At 46.5% G+C, this 15476-nt stretch overlaps 1 protein-coding gene across 1 annotated transcript; it reads left to right on the top strand.

Moving 5' to 3' along the window:
• The first annotated feature begins 567 nt into the window (after positions 1-567).
• Positions 568-15008, top strand: LOC120999672 (gastrula zinc finger protein XlCGF26.1-like). The gene is made up of 5 exons (XM_040430686.1): positions 568-592; positions 675-798; positions 916-1013; positions 5163-5220; positions 13004-15008. The coding sequence occupies exons 2-5, from the start codon at positions 714-716 to the stop codon at positions 14605-14607; spliced, it is 1845 nt and encodes a 614-aa protein (XP_040286620.1). The 5' UTR covers positions 568-592; positions 675-713; the 3' UTR covers positions 14608-15008.
• Positions 15009-15476: the final 468 nt, after the last annotated feature.

Below are 15476 nucleotides of genomic sequence, written 5' to 3'. Positions count from 1 at the left end.
CCCACCAATCAGAGACATCACATAGCCTGTGGATAGCGGATAAGTTCTTATGATGTGACAGTCACTTTGATAATTACCAGCTCATGAGACACTTTACTTCATGTGAGATGATCTTTCAAACATGATTTTTCTCTCAATTCTCCATGTTTCCCTCAGGTTCCCAGGTACAAGACTCTCATATGTGAAGTTTTCTTTTGAAAGACGATGGTCCTTTCCATCGATAACCCACCAAGGATGGAGAAGGACAGAAACCACATGGCTGCGAGGATATTAGACCTCACCCTGGAGATCATTTCCTTGATAACTGGAGAGGTGAGAGTCTCACATGACATCACTCTTATCTCTAGTAATAAACCAGGTAAATGTCTGGAAAGGTGAAGGATTCTTAGAATCTCTGTAGTGATCGGCGTCTCCCCATACACAGGATTACACAGTAGTGAAGAAGTCGTCTGGTGAGTGTGTGACACCCCGTGTGTCAGGAGGATGGAGCAGGACACAGAGCCCCATCACCGAGCCTCCACCTCATTCCCTGATACATGAGCAGAAGATCCTAGAACTTACCACCAGGATCACTGAGCTGCTGAGCGGAGAGGTGAGCGCTGCTGGGAATGCTGGGACATTATACAATAACGCCAAGGAGGGGTCTGGTAATGACTGTGTCCTTGTGTTGTCAGGTTCCTATAAGGTGTCAGGATGTCGCTGTCTATTTCTCCATGGAGGAGTGGGAGTATTTAGAAGAACACAAGGATCTGTACAAGGACGTCATGATGGAGAATCACCAGTCCCTCACATCACCGGGTAAGAGGAGACCTTCCATGACTGTAGAGGAGAGAACAGTTCTGAGCGTCAGATTCCCCCATCATCTGATCATCACATACAGACAATGTATTCAGTCTCTGTGTGCATTTCCTACAGATGGATCCAGTCAGAGAAATCCACCAGAGAGATGTTCCAGTCCTCTGTATTCCCAGGACTGTCCAGAGGAGAAAGCAAATATCCCACTGGATCATCAGGTAGGTGAAGCTGAGGTTTCTACAAATCCTCTATAGACTGATGTAATGGAGCTTTCTACTGACCTCCCCCAGCAGTGGAGTATACTGTACGCTCCGTCTACTGACCTCCCCCAGCAGTGGAGTATACTGTACGCTCCGTCTATTGACCTCCCCCAGCAGCAGTGGAGTATACTGTACGCTCCATCTACTGACCTCCCCCAGCAGCAGTGGAGTATACTGTACGCTCCGTCTACTGACCTCCCCCAGCAGCAGTGGAGTATACTGTACGCTCCGTCTACTGACCTCCCCCAGCAGCAGTGGAGTATACTGTACGCTCCGTCTACTGACCTCCCCCAGCAGCAGTGGAGTATACTGTACTCTCCATCTACTGACCCCCCTCAGCAGCAGTGGAGTATACTGTACGCTCCGTCTACTGACCCCCCCAGCAGCAGTGGAGTATACTGTACGCTCCGTCTATTGACCTCCCCCAGCAGCAGTGGAGTATACTGTACTCTCCATCTACTGACCCCCCTCAGCAGCAGTGGAGTATACTGTACGCTCCGTCTACTGACCTCCCCCAGCAGTGGAGTATACTGTACGCTTCGTCTACTGACCTCCCCCAGCAGCAGTGGAGTATACTGTACGCTCCATCTACTGACCTCCCCCAGCAGCAGTGGAGTATACTGTACGCTCCATCTACTGACCTCCTCCAGCAGCAGTGGAGTATACTGTACGCTCCGTCTACTGACCTCCCCCAGCAGCAGTGGAGTATACTGTACGCTCCATCTACTGACCTCCCCCAGCAGTGGAGTATACTGTACGCTCCGTCTACTGACCTCCCCCACAGCAGTGGAGTATACTGTACGCTCCATCTACTGACCTCCCCCAGCAGCAGTGGAGTATACTGTACGCTCCATCTACTGACCTCCCCCAGCAGTGGAGTATACTGTACGCTCCATCTACTGACCTCCCCCAGCAGTGGAGTATACTGTACGCTCCATCTACTGACCTCCCCCAGCAGCAGTGGAGTATACTGTACGCTCCATCTACTGACCTCCCCCAGCAGCAGTGGAGTATACTGTACGCTCCGTCTACTGACCTCCCCCAGCAGTGGAGTATACTGTACGCTCCGTCTACTGACCTCCCCCAGCAGTGGAGTATACTGTACGCTCCGTCTACTGACCTCCCCCAGCAGCAGTGGAGTATACTGTACGCTCCATCTACTGACCTCCCCCAGCAGCAGTGGAGTATACTGTACGCTCCGTCTACTGACCTCCCCCAGCAGCAGTGGAGTATACTGTACGCTCCGTCTACTGACCTCCCCCAGCAGCAGTGGAGTATACTGTACGCTCCATCTACTGACCTCCCCCAGCAGTGGAGTATACTGTACGCTCCATCTACTGACCTCCCCCAGCAGCAGTGGAGTATACTGTACGCTCCATCTACTGACCTCCCCCAGCAGTGGAGTATACTGTACGCTCCATCTACTGACCTCCTCCCCCAGCAGTGGAGTATACTGTACGCTCCGTCTACTGACCTCCCCCAGCAGCAGTGGAGTATACTGTACGCTCCGTCTACTGACCTCCCCCAGCAGCAGTGCAGTATACTGTACGCTCCATCTACTGACCTCCCCCAGCAGCAGTGGAGTATACTGTACGCTCCATCTACTGACCTCCCCCAGCAGCAGTGGAGTATACTGTACGCTCCGTCTACTGACCTCCCCCAGCAGTGGAGTATACTGTACGCTCCATCTACTGACCTCCCCCAGCAGTGGAGTATACTGTACGCTCCGTCTACTGACCTCCCCCAGCAGTGGAGTATACTGTACGCTCCATCTACTGACCTCCCCCAGCAGCAGTGGAGTATACTGTACGCTCCATCTACTGACCTCCCCCAGCAGTGGAGTATACTGTACGCTCCGTCTACTGACCTCCCCCAGCAGCAGTGGAGTATACTGTACGCTCCATCTACTGACCTCCCCCAGCAGCAGTGGAGTATACTGTACGCTCCGTCTACTGACCTCCCCCAGCAGTGGAGTATACTGTACGCTCCGTCTACTGACCTCCCCCAGCAGTGGAGTATACTGTACGCTCCATCTACTGACCTCCCCCAGCAGCAGTGGAGTATACTGTACGCTCCATCTACTGACCTCCCCCAGCAGCAGTGGAGTATACTGTACGCTCCGTCTACTGACCTCCCCCAGCAGTGGAGTATACTGTACGCTCCGTCTACTGACCTCCCCCAGCAGTGGAGTATACTGTACGCTCCGTCTACTGACCTCCCCCAGCAGTGGAGTATACTGTACGCTCCATCTACTGACCTCCCCCAGCAGTGGAGTATACTGTACGCTCCATCTACTGACCTCCCCCAGCAGCAGTGGAGTATACTGTACGCTCCGTCTACTGACCTCCCCCAGCAGCAGTGGATTATACTGTACGCTCCGTCTACTGACCTCCCCCAGCAGCAGTGGAGTATACTGTACGCTCCATCTACTGACCTCCCCCAGCAGCAGTGGAGTATACTGTATGCTCCATTGCATCTGGTTATTGGTGGCTGAAAATGGTTTCTGGTTTCATAAAAGATTGTGATAAAAGGAATCTGTCCCCTTGATTAAGGCCTCATGCACACAACCGTTTTTTAGTATATTAGTATATTCTAACTTGAAACATCCCCATCACCATGGGAACGCCTCTTTGTTAAAATATACCATCGGATTTGAGTTATATCGTGAAAACTCAGATCCGACGCTTCAAGTTAGAATATACTAAGAACTGTGTACATGACTGCTGCCTGGCAGCACCCAATCTCTTACAGAGGGCTGTGATCCGCACAATTAACCCCTCAGGTGCCGCACCTGAGGGGTTAATTGTGCGTATCATAGCCCCCTGTAAGAGATCAGGTGCTGCCAGGCAGGAGGGGGCAGACCCCCCTCCCTCCCCAGTTTTAAATTCATTGGTGGCCAGTGCGGCTCCCCCTCTCTCCCTCCCCAGTATTACATTCATTGGTGGCCAGTGCGGCCCCCCCTCTCTCCCTCCCCAGTATTACATTCATTGGTGGCCAGTGCGGCCCCCCCTCCCTCTTTCCCCTGTATTACATTCATTGGTGGCCAGTGCGGCCCCCCCTCCTCCCTCCCCTGTATTACATTCATTGGTGGCCAGTGCCGCACCTGAGGGGTTAATTGTGCGGATCACAGCCCCCTGTAAGAGATCGGGTGCTGCCAGGCAGCAGGGGGCAGTCATGTACACAGTTTGTAGTATATTCTAACTTGAAGCGTCCCCATCACTATGGGAACGCCTCTGTGTTAGAATATACTGTCGTATATGAGTTTTCACTGTAGGATCTGAAAAAGCTTTTATGCAGACGGATCTGCGGATCCGTCTGTGTGAAAGTAGCCTATGGACACGGATCACGGACGCGGATGGCAATCTTGTGTGCATCCGCGTTTTTTCACGGACCCATTGACTTGAATGGGTCCGTGAACCGTTGACGGACAGGAAATACGAATCACAGACGCGGATGAACAACGGTGCATTTTCCGAGTTTTCAACCGACCTATTGAAAGTCAATGGGTCCGCAGAAAATCACGGAAAACGGAACAACGGACACGGATGCACACAACGGTCGTGTGCACGAGGCCTAACTATGAGTAATACTGCTGACACTGACCTCCGATGAGTACTTTATGGGGGAGATTTATCAAATTGGTGTAAAGTAGAACTTTACACCAGTTTGATAAATTTCCCCCTATAAAACTATACTTCCGTGCGGCTGTACTGTACTGTGAGCAGCTGCCTACAGTAAGATTCTTACAAAGCACAAGAGCGGGCGCTGCCTTTCTGTAGGAAAGGAGGTTCAGTCTCCAGCGCTGATAAAAGGCTTCTTTACTGTAAAAGCTGTGACATTATTGAATAATGTAAGAACCGGCGGTGATGAGCACAGCGCCCCCTCCAGGATAGGATCAGATTGTTTCTTGCAGAAAAATGTCAGAAACCTTTCTATTGATGTGTAAAACACTTGTCTGGATGTTGATCCTGTCTGATCGACACTTGAAGAGATCCTTTTTTCTTTAGGGCAGAAAGGTTCTTGTCTTCTTGGAGTTTTTGATCTTTACCTGGATATAAGATAAACTCGGGTTCCTTTGATTTTCTTCTCATGTCTTCAATGTTGCAGGAAATTTCTGGTGAAACGACGGTTGGACTCGAAAAACCTGCATCACAGACCACGAATGGTAAGAGTCTTTCCTAACTCTGTGGCTGTAAATGTCTTTATTAATGGGAAAACTGATCATCGTTATTGTTATGAGTTATGTTTTAATCATGTGATTTGAGTCCATATTTAATCTTCCTGGAGAGATTTAGGTGATAATTGTGATGTCCTCTTCAAAGGAGATCATTAAACTGGTTTCCTCGGCGGAGATCGGAGTTCACATAGAGGTGTTACCTCTCCAAAGCAGTCGGTCTTCAAAATGTCTAAAGTCCTCCATAAAGTTCAAAGGAATAATTAACCCCTTCCCAACATGTGACTTAATAGTACGTCACATGTCGGATCTTTAAAGGGGTTGTCCATTTTCACCCAGGCAGCCCCCCTGACTTGAGCATCGGAGCAGTTCATACTCCGATGCTCTCCTTTGCCCTGTGCTAAATCGCACAGGGCAAAGGCATTTTCAAGAGTTCCGGTGACAAACCGGGCTCTCCGTAGGGCTGCCAGGAAGAAAAAAAAAATGGCTAGGGCAGCGCTGAAGCTAATTGAACACACTGCCGGGTGGAAGCCTCCACCCGCAGTGTATTATCGTAAACAAAAGAGCCCTTGCCCTGTGCGATATAGCGCAGGGCAAGGGAGCACATCGGAGCATGAGATGCTCCTATGCTAACATCAGGGGGGCTGCCTGGGTGACATTATGGGTATGTCTGGGTTCTGCTCTGAACCCGGACAACCCCTTTAAAGATGGCGCCCGTTTCTGAATCAACACCTATGGAGGAACATAGAGAATATGGTCATGGGCGTCCGCAGAAATTTTTCCAGGGGGGGGCATAATTTTATTGACATTGAAACGGACATGTGTGTGAAGCCTAACTGCAGATATAAGAGGGTGGAACGGAACCCCGTTTGTGTACAGGGACTAAACTTTAAAATAGGAAGCCACCACAAAAGGAAAGACCAATTCTTCTTATTTCACTTGAATGTCTATTAATTCTATATTATTTTTGCACCCTTTGTTATAGTCTCAGCAATATGTTAATTTGCATTTTGTCGCCAAAAAATGAAATGTTGTGTTCTGTACCTGAATGCTTCCAGGCTTTTGTCATATGTAACTTACAAGCAGATGGTCTGCAGAATACCAGGCCCACCACCAGTATTACCGCCTGCCTGCCTGGTCACCCTGACCAGACGGGCAGGCGGTATATGATTGCAGTGGCAATACTGCCTGGTATATGGACAGCAGAGATGGCATCCTCTGGGCAGTACTGTCTATGGTCATCCTTCACCAGCACCCTGACTGCCACCTGCTTGGCCTGGCTCTCATGGCACTTCACTGCCTGCTGCTTGGCTATCAGGGACTCACCCAACACCTAACACTCAGGGTCAGGGAGTGACTCCGTAGTCACACTGTGACACTGACTGACTGTCACTCACTGATAGCCAAGCAGGTGGCAGTCAGGGAGCTTCTGAAGGATGAATTGACCATAGACAGTACTGCCCAGAGGATGCCATATCTGCTGTCCATATAATACCAGTATTGCCCCTTCATATACCGCCTGGTCACCCCACACCTAACACTCAGGGAGTGCTCTCATCAATAAAAACAATAATAGGTTTAATCGTGGCTGGCCCACACATCTGGTTCATCAATCAGTCTGGAGATTTAATTTGTGGACGTTCATACAGAAGAAACTGTATATTGTGGGGCACAGTGTAGGCTATATGTGTATAACATAAACATATTTTACATGAAAACTTACAATTACTTGGCCCTTGGGGATCTCGGACGCCACTTCCACACTTTGGCCGGGGGCTCGGCGGAGCTGATGCGTTTTATCCTAATGAGAAAGATTTCATAATAAGGATTTGGAGAAGGGGCAGAGGGATAGCAGAGCAGGGAGAGGCTGGTGCTGCTACTAGGGGGTCATACCATGGGGGAGTAATAAAGCCCACCATAATGCCCCCCCAGTAGTAATAATTCTCCTTATAATGTTACAGTGCATAAAATACCCCCTTGTAATGCCCCCAGTTGAGCTAATGTTCCCATAGTGCCCCCATAATGTACCAGTATAAAATACCCCTATATAGTGCCCCCAGTAAATGCTGCATAGTGCTCCTCTCCCCCCTTCCTCCTAGTGCCCCCATAATGTACCAGTATAAAATGCCCCATATATCGTGCCCCAGTAGATGCCCTCAGTGTCCCCCATAATTTGCAAGCATAAAATACCCCTTCTTAGTGCCCCCCGTAGATGACCCCATAGTATTCCTCTCCCCCTTCCCCATAGTACCCACCATAATGTGTCCCAGTATAAAATACTACTGTACAGAGCCCTCCATATAACATACCACTTCTTTGTAGCCTCGCCCTCCAGTAGATGCCCCTATAGTGCCCCCCAATAATGTGTTGGCAAGAAGTGCCCCCCAATAATGTGCCAGTAAGAAGTGCCCCCATAGTGCCCCCCAATAATGTGCCAGTAAGAAGTGCCCCCATAGTGCAATCTAATAATGTGCCAGTAAAAAGTGCCCCCAATGATGCCCCGGCCTTAATGTCACATTTCTCCCCCTCCATGTCACGTCACCCCCTTCTTTTTACATCACCCCCTTCGCGTCACATTATTTCTCCCCCCCTCCATCATGGCAGCACACTTCCCACCCTCCACCCCACCCCCCCCTGAATGGCACATTTATCCCCCTCCATGGGCCAGTGGCAGCAGCACATCTCTCTCCTCCCCCCCCCCCACATAGCACATTTCTACCACTCCATGGGCCAGTGGCAGTGCACTTGGCACTGTTGGCAGCAGCACATCTCTCTCTCCCCTCCCCCCCATTTCTCCCACTCCAGACCATCTCATGGGCCAGTGGCAGACATGGGATCCACCATGATCCATCCACTTGTTGTTATCTTTCTTTTTCTTTGTACCAAATATAAATACCTGTAATAACATTACTTCTGTGACTGTTGGAATAGGAAACTTGGAAGTTGGAACCGAACTTGGCTCAGGGAGTGACTGTGACAGGCAGGCAGGCCCTTGACCCTTGATGTGCCGAGCTCGCTCGTCGCTCCTTCTCTCTGGGGGCGGAGCTCAGTGGCAACGTCACGTGAAGACGTTCCTGTGCGGCAGCTGCGAGCCTGCGACACGCTTCAGCAGCCACTGCAGAGTCTAGACAGGCCAGGCAGCGGAGCTCAGAGGCCGCGGCCCCCGCCCCCTCCTCACTCTTTCAGGCCGGGCGTGCGCTTTCACTCAGCGCTGTTAGTCAGCCCGCGGCCGCACGCCGACCGCAACAAAATAGTAGTACTAGTAAGTAGTAGGGTTAGTTTGCGGCGGGCCAGGGGGGGGGGGGGCACTTGCCCCTCCCTGCGGACGCCCATGAATATGGTGCAGAGATTCTAGTAACTTCACATCGGGGACTATATGAGATGTGATTATCCATGTGGAAATACCCCTTTAAGGCTGCAGTAACCATTTTTTTTGCATTTCTTCTTTACCTGGGTATACTGTAGCTTGTTGCACTTCCCTTTTAAAGTTCATAATAAAATCATGTAAGTGAACAGTAGAAAGTAAGTTTTGGGGTTTTTAAAGGGGTTATCCAATATCACAAACAGCCCCCCCCCCCCCCCCCCTGTGCCGGGCCCCTCAGAGGGAATATACTTACCCTGCTCCTGGTCCCCGCACCGCCGCTGCTGCTTCTCCCTGTAAAACACGGATGAACACATCCAGTGTCGGGGAGGGAAACAGCCAATGGACAGGCGGGGATGAGCCTCCCTAGCGTCACCCCTTTAATGTTTTATTTTCAGCATTTTCTTCTGTGTGCCACAAACATCAGCAATAAGACATGAAGCGTTATCATCGAGCATCAATTTCTGAGCGTCCTGTGCGAACGGCTGTGTAGCTAGAGTTCTAAAGCAACTTCTGGATGTAGGTCCGTTTCAGTGACTTCAGATTAGTGAAAAGTGGCGCACAGTACACATACATTACTGAAGACCTCACTGGAGCCTCACATGAGCAGCACATCACGTGGCATATCCTACCGGGCACACTTCAGTGCGTTACAAGTAAAATGAGGTAGCATATCCCACATATAAGTGCATTACTGCCATAGTTTCACAGTAACGACTGACATAACAGTTCAGTTTGAATGATATAGTCACCATAAATGTCTTTTGGAGTAATGGGATGTAGCCCACCAGCATAGAATTCCCCCAGTTTCCTTTTTCCTATACTCCAGAAGAGCCTTTTCCATATGCAGACTGGAATTTGGGAGAGACTTCAAGAGGGCCTCCGAGTCTGTCAGCCTGGTTCAAATAAATTGATTCCTTTACGAGGCATCAGAGAGAAAGAAAGACGTAGATCCAATGTTTCCAGGTATCTTTTCCTGGGGACAATGCCCTGCAGAGTATTTTATTATCAGCAGACATAATTAGGCGGGATTATATTCATCAAATCGGTTTAAAACAAAACTTCACATCTACCTATTACTGTGAAGACTAGACATGAGGCAAATTACATAGGGTAGAGGAAACATTGTATATACAGTGGATATAAAAAGTCTACACACCCCATTTAAAATGTCAGGTTTCTGTGATGTAAAAAAAAATTGGACAAAGATAAATCATTTCAGAACTTTTTCCACCGTTAATGTGACCTATAAACTGTACAACTCAATTGAAAAACAAACTGAAATCTTTTAGCTGGAGGGAAGAAAACAAAACAAAAACTTAAATAATGTGGTTGCATAAGTGTGCACACCCTCTTATAACTGGGGATGTTCAGAATGAAGCAATCACATTCACAATCCTGTTAAATAGGAGTCAGCATACACCGGCCATCATGTAAAGTGCCTCTGATTGACCCCAAATAAAGCTCAGCCGCTCTAGTTGGTCTTTCCTGGAATTTTCTTAGTCACATCCCACAGCAGAAGCCATGGTCCACAGAGAGCTTCCAAAGCATCAGAGGATCTCATTGTTAGAAGGTATCAGTCAGCAGATGGGGACAAAAGAATTTCCAAGGCATTAGATCTACCATGGAACACAGTGAAGACCGTCATCATCAAGTGGAGAAAATATGGCACAACAGTGACATCACCAAGAACTGGATGTCCCTCCAAAACTGATGAAAAGACGAGAAGAAAACTGGTCTGGGAGGTGACCAAGAGGCCTACAGCAACATTAAAGGAGCTGCAGGAATATCTGGCAAGTACTGGCCGTGTGGTACATGTGACAACAATCTCCCGTATTCTTCATATGTCTGGGCTATGGGGTAGAGTGGCAAGACGAAAGCCTTTTCTTACGAAGAAAAACATCCAAGCCAAACTACATTTTGCAAAAACACATCTGAAGTCTCCCAAAAGCATGTGGGAAAAGGTGTTATGGTCTGAACTTTTTGGCCATAATTCCAAAAGATATGTTTGGCGCAAAAACACTGCACATCACTAAAAGAATCCCATCCCCACAGTGAAGCATGGTGGTGGCAGCATCATGCCAAGGGGCTGTTCTTCTTCAGCTGGAACTGGGGCCTTAGTTAAGCTAGAGGGAATTATGAACAGTTCCAAATACCAGTCAATATTGGCACAAAACCTTCAGGCTTCTGCTAGAAAGCTGAACATGAAGAGGAACTTCATCTTTCAGCATGACAACGACCCAAAGCATACATCCAAATCAACAACAGAATGGCTTCAACAGAAGAAGATTAAAGTTTTGGAATGGCCCAGCCAGAGCCCGGACCTGAATCCGATTGACAATCTGTGGGGTGATCTGAAGAGGGCTGTGCCCAGGAGATGCCCTCGCAATCTGACAGATTTGGAGTGTTTTTGCAAAGAAGAGTGGGCAAATCTTGCCAAGTCAAAATGTGCCATGCGGATAGACTCATCCCCAAAAAGACTGAGTGCTGTAATAACATCAAAAGGTGCTTCAACAAAGTATTAGTTTAAGGGTGTGCACACTTATGCAACCATATTATTTTAGGTTTTTTGTTTTCGTCCCTCCACCTAAAAGATTTCAGTTTGTTTTTCAACTGAGTTGTACAGGTTATAGGTCACATTAACGGTGGAAAAAGTTCTGAAATGATTTATCTTTGTCTCATTTTTTTGCATCACGGAAACCTGACATTTTAACAGGGGTGTGTAGACTTTTTATATCCACGTGTATATGTCCACACGGAAGTTCTCTGGGCCACGTGTAAGATGTATGGCATTTGCAGAACTTACTTTTATCAACCCCAAGCAAGGTACACTGGTGCCATAGGCAAAGCAGGGATGACTCCCCCAGTCTCTGTGTCACTCAGGGTTATTTCCCTGGGATTACATCCTCAGAAGTCACAAGCTGAGGACTGACCAGGGTCATCTCTGTGTCAGTGTGTCTCAGCTGTGACCAACCCTAGTGTGATACATAGAGTCCTACCTCATAGTTTGTTATCTGTATATCATTTTATGCAAATGTTATGTGATATTGTTTATATTATCTGTTGTGTGATTTTTCTGAATATGGCATGTGATTCCATATTTTAAGGTGACAAAAAGTTTGCAATGGGATATACATCTCCTTTGTAACATACTTAAAGGGGGTCCTCTCACTTCAGCAAATAGCATTTATCATGTAGAAAATGTTAATACAAGCCAATTACTAATGTATTGTGATTGTCCCTATTGCTTCCTTTGCTGTCTCAATTCATTTTTCCATCACATTATGCACTGCTCGTTTCCATGTTTACGACCACCTTGCAATCCATCAGCGGTGGTTGTGCTTACACACTATAGTAAAAACCACTAGCCTATGTGCCCTGCCAAGGTCCCAGCGCCACATAACTTTGGCGGATCCCCTGCCAGCACCGAAGCTTATTAGGACCTGCGTCTAAACCGCTGGTCTTAATAAATGACCCTCTAAGTGCATAAAATAGATCAACTCTTGTACCCGGGTAATGTGACAGGGCGGTCATATACTTGACACCTAGCCATTGTTACACTTGAAACGCATGCGCCAGAAATCTGTTGATACTTTGAATAGATCACCATTTCATTAGTGTTCAAGGTCCAGCATGGATAGGGTCAAAACATTGGGCAAATTACTGTGAGATGTTGGATGAATAAATAAAGAAGCATATATTGATTTCGCATTTTCTTGAGTGTCTTTGTTATGTCACTAATAATTATGTCCTAGATCATATTTTCTCATAGGAAGCTCCTAACAAGATAATATGATTGTCAAGTTCCATAGCCTATTTTTACTATCTTAGGCCTACCTAACATGAATATGGGATCTTAATCATTTGGACCAATATTACATTCTAAGGTTTCCAATGCAGAAAGTGGTGGAGTTCCCTGATCATAAATACATAGTGGGGTTATTGAAAATGCACACGCAATCTCATGTCTGGGTCATCCATTCATTAACACCTCTTCATCAACTGGATATTTGGTTCCTGTAGGCTTTTAGTCTTTTGTCTGGAAACTAGTTTACTCCATGTGAGAAGATACCTGTCTAGGGATGTTTTGATATGGGTTTAATTAGCCTGATTAAAATCTAACTCATCACACGTGTCTATACATTTATTTCATTATGCATGCTACCATGCTGCATTTTCCTCCATTCATATCTGTTATATAGATATTCACAAGAGATTATATTCTAGGACATATACAGTCAAATAACTCATGAACTCCATGATGGTTTCTTTGGTCTTTCTTTTCAGAAGAGCGTGTGATTTATTACTGAAATTGTACATTATCCCGTTTTCGTTCACGTCCTATATACTTTATTTATTTGCTTGTTAGATTGGTTATTTTAAAAAAAAATATGAAAATGTTTCTTCTTCCAGGTGACGGTGAGATGAGAGACTCCCATGAACATCTTCTTTCATCCAGAGAAGTAGAAGATAACAATGTCGCACAAGTCAATTCAGTAAATGCTAATGTACCCTTAAACCTTCACAACAGAGATCTATCCACTGACGCCACTGGTCACAAGAATCTTTTCTTAGATCAATCACTAATTGGCAATACAAGAACTGGACGTTGGAAAATATTATGTGGTAAATACTTTAGAAAGAAATCTAATCGATCTTTGCATGAAAGAATTCATAAAGATGAAAGACCTTTTTCAGGATCACAATGTGGAAATTTTTTTTGTCAGAAATCTAATTTTATGGAGCATCAAAGAAGTAACACAGGAGAGAAGCCATTTCCATGCTCACAATGTGGGAAATGCTTTAGTCAGAAATGGGGTCTTGTTAAACATCAAATGACATTTCACACTGGGGAAAAGCCATTTTCATGTCCGGAATGTGGGAAATGTTTTACTCAGAAATCAAGCCTTGTAGAACATCTAAGAACTCACACAGGGGAGAAGCCATTTTCATGTTCAGAATGTGGAAAATGTTTTAGCCAGAAATCAAATCTTGTGGAACATTTAAGAATTCACACAGGTGAGAAACCATTTTTATGTTCAGAATGTGGGAAATGTTTTGGCAAAAGATCTACTCTTGTAAAGCATAAGCGAACCCACAGAGGGGAGAAGCCATTTTCATGTCCTGAATGTAGAAAATGTTTTGGTCAGAAATCTAATTTTGTGCAACATTTAAGAATCCACACTGGAGAGAGACCATTTTCATGTTCTGAATGTGGGAAATGTTTCAGTCAGAAATCAGTTCTTGTTACTCATCAAAAAACTCACACTGGGAAGAAGCCATTTTCATGTTCAGACTGTGGGAAGTGTTTCCGTCAAAAATCAGATCTAGTTAAACATCATCTGAGAATCCACACAGGGGAGAAGCCTTTTTCATGTCCTGAATGCGGGAAATGTTTTAGTCAGAAAGAAAATCTTGTGGCACATCGAAGAATTCACACAGGAGAGAAACCGTTTTCTTGCTCAGAATGTGGTAAATGTTTTGGCCGGAAATCTGTTCTTGTTGAACACCAAAGAACTCACACAGGGGAGACGCCATTTTCATGTCCAGAATGCGGGAAATGTTTTAGTCAGAAAGCAAATCTTGTGGCACATCGAAGAATTCACACAGGAGAGAAGCCGTTTTCTTGCTCAGAATGTGGTAAATGTTTTGGCCGGAAATCTGTTCTTGTTGAACACCAAAGAACTCACACAGGGGAGACGCCATTTTCATGTCCAGAATGCGGGAAATGTTTTAGTCAGAAAGCAATTCTTGTGGCACATCGAAGAACTCACACAGGAGAGAAGCCGTTTTCGTGTTCAGAATGTGGAAAATGTTTTAGTCGGAAATCAGTTCTTGTTGAACATCAGAGAACTCACACAGGGGAGAAGCCATTTTCCTGTCCTGAATGCGGAAAATGTTTTGGCCAGAAATCAGTGCTCAATACGCATAAGAGAACTCACAGAGGAGAGAATCCATTTTTGTTTACTAATGTGGAAAATATTTTAGTTGGAAATCAGATCTTATGGGATGTCTAAGAACAGGGTAGAGGCCATTTTCATTATCGGAACATGGGAAGTTTTAGCCACAAAGCAGGTTTTCCTAAACATCAGAGACCTGACATGGGGAAATCTAAGAACCTTTGCAGTTGTGTGGATGTATTTTAAGAGCTGCTACCTATGAATGTCTTCTGATGTGTAACTTAACCAGTTGAGGACCTTTGCTGGAACAACTGTATAGGCAGGAGCCTTCAGAAGAACTGTGCCAGCTATTATAACACTGATCGTTTAGGCTGTGCTTGCACAGTCAGCAGCATGGCTGTAATACATAGCTGTCATTCAAGTGAATGGGATGGAACTGTTGTAATTACACTGCATCGCTGCTGCGTTGACAGCAGGCAGGTAAACATCAGCTGATTGGTGGGGGTGTTGGGAGTTGAACCCCCGCCAATCTGATATTAATGACCTATCCTTTAAAGGGGTTCTGCAGTTGTTTTTAACTGATAATCTATCCTCTGGATAGATCATCAGCATCTGATCGGCAGGGGTCTGACACCTGGGACCCCCACCGATCACTCCTGGAGCACCGCTGTCTTCTCGCTGTTTACCGCAGGCCCAGTGACGTCAATATCATTGGCCTTGCCGAAACTCCATTCAAGTGAACAGAGCTTAGCCCCGCCCAGTCCAGTGATATTAGTCGTGACATCACTGGGCCTGAGGAAAACAGAGAGAAGGCCGCGAACAGCTGATCAGCGGGGGTCTGGGTGTCGGACCCCCAACGATCAGATGCTGATGATCTATCCAGAGGATAGATTTTCAGTTAAAAAGAACTGCAGAACCCCTTTAAGATCAGTATTATGGACCATACTTTTTTAATTTTGTCGGCCATTTCCCATCAGTATGAGTCG

Source organism: Bufo bufo, chromosome 4, assembly GCF_905171765.1.
Source record: "Bufo bufo chromosome 4, aBufBuf1.1, whole genome shotgun sequence".
NCBI classification, from domain to species: domain Eukaryota; kingdom Metazoa; phylum Chordata; class Amphibia; order Anura; family Bufonidae; genus Bufo; species Bufo bufo.
This window is presented reverse-complemented; position numbering and strand designations above follow the sequence as displayed.

Excerpts from the sequence above, each read along its gene's own strand:
- LOC120999672 (XM_040430686.1), top strand. The coding sequence starts at position 714 with ATGGAGGAGTGGGAGTATTTAGAAGAACACAAGGATCTGTACAAGGAC. Across the intron at positions 1,014-5,162 it reads ATATCCCACTGGATCATCAG|GAAATTTCTGGTGAAACGAC; the intron begins GTAGGTGAAGCT and ends TCAATGTTGCAG. Across the intron at positions 5,221-13,003 it reads TGCATCACAGACCACGAATG|GTGACGGTGAGATGAGAGAC; the intron begins GTAAGAGTCTTT and ends TTCTTCTTCCAG.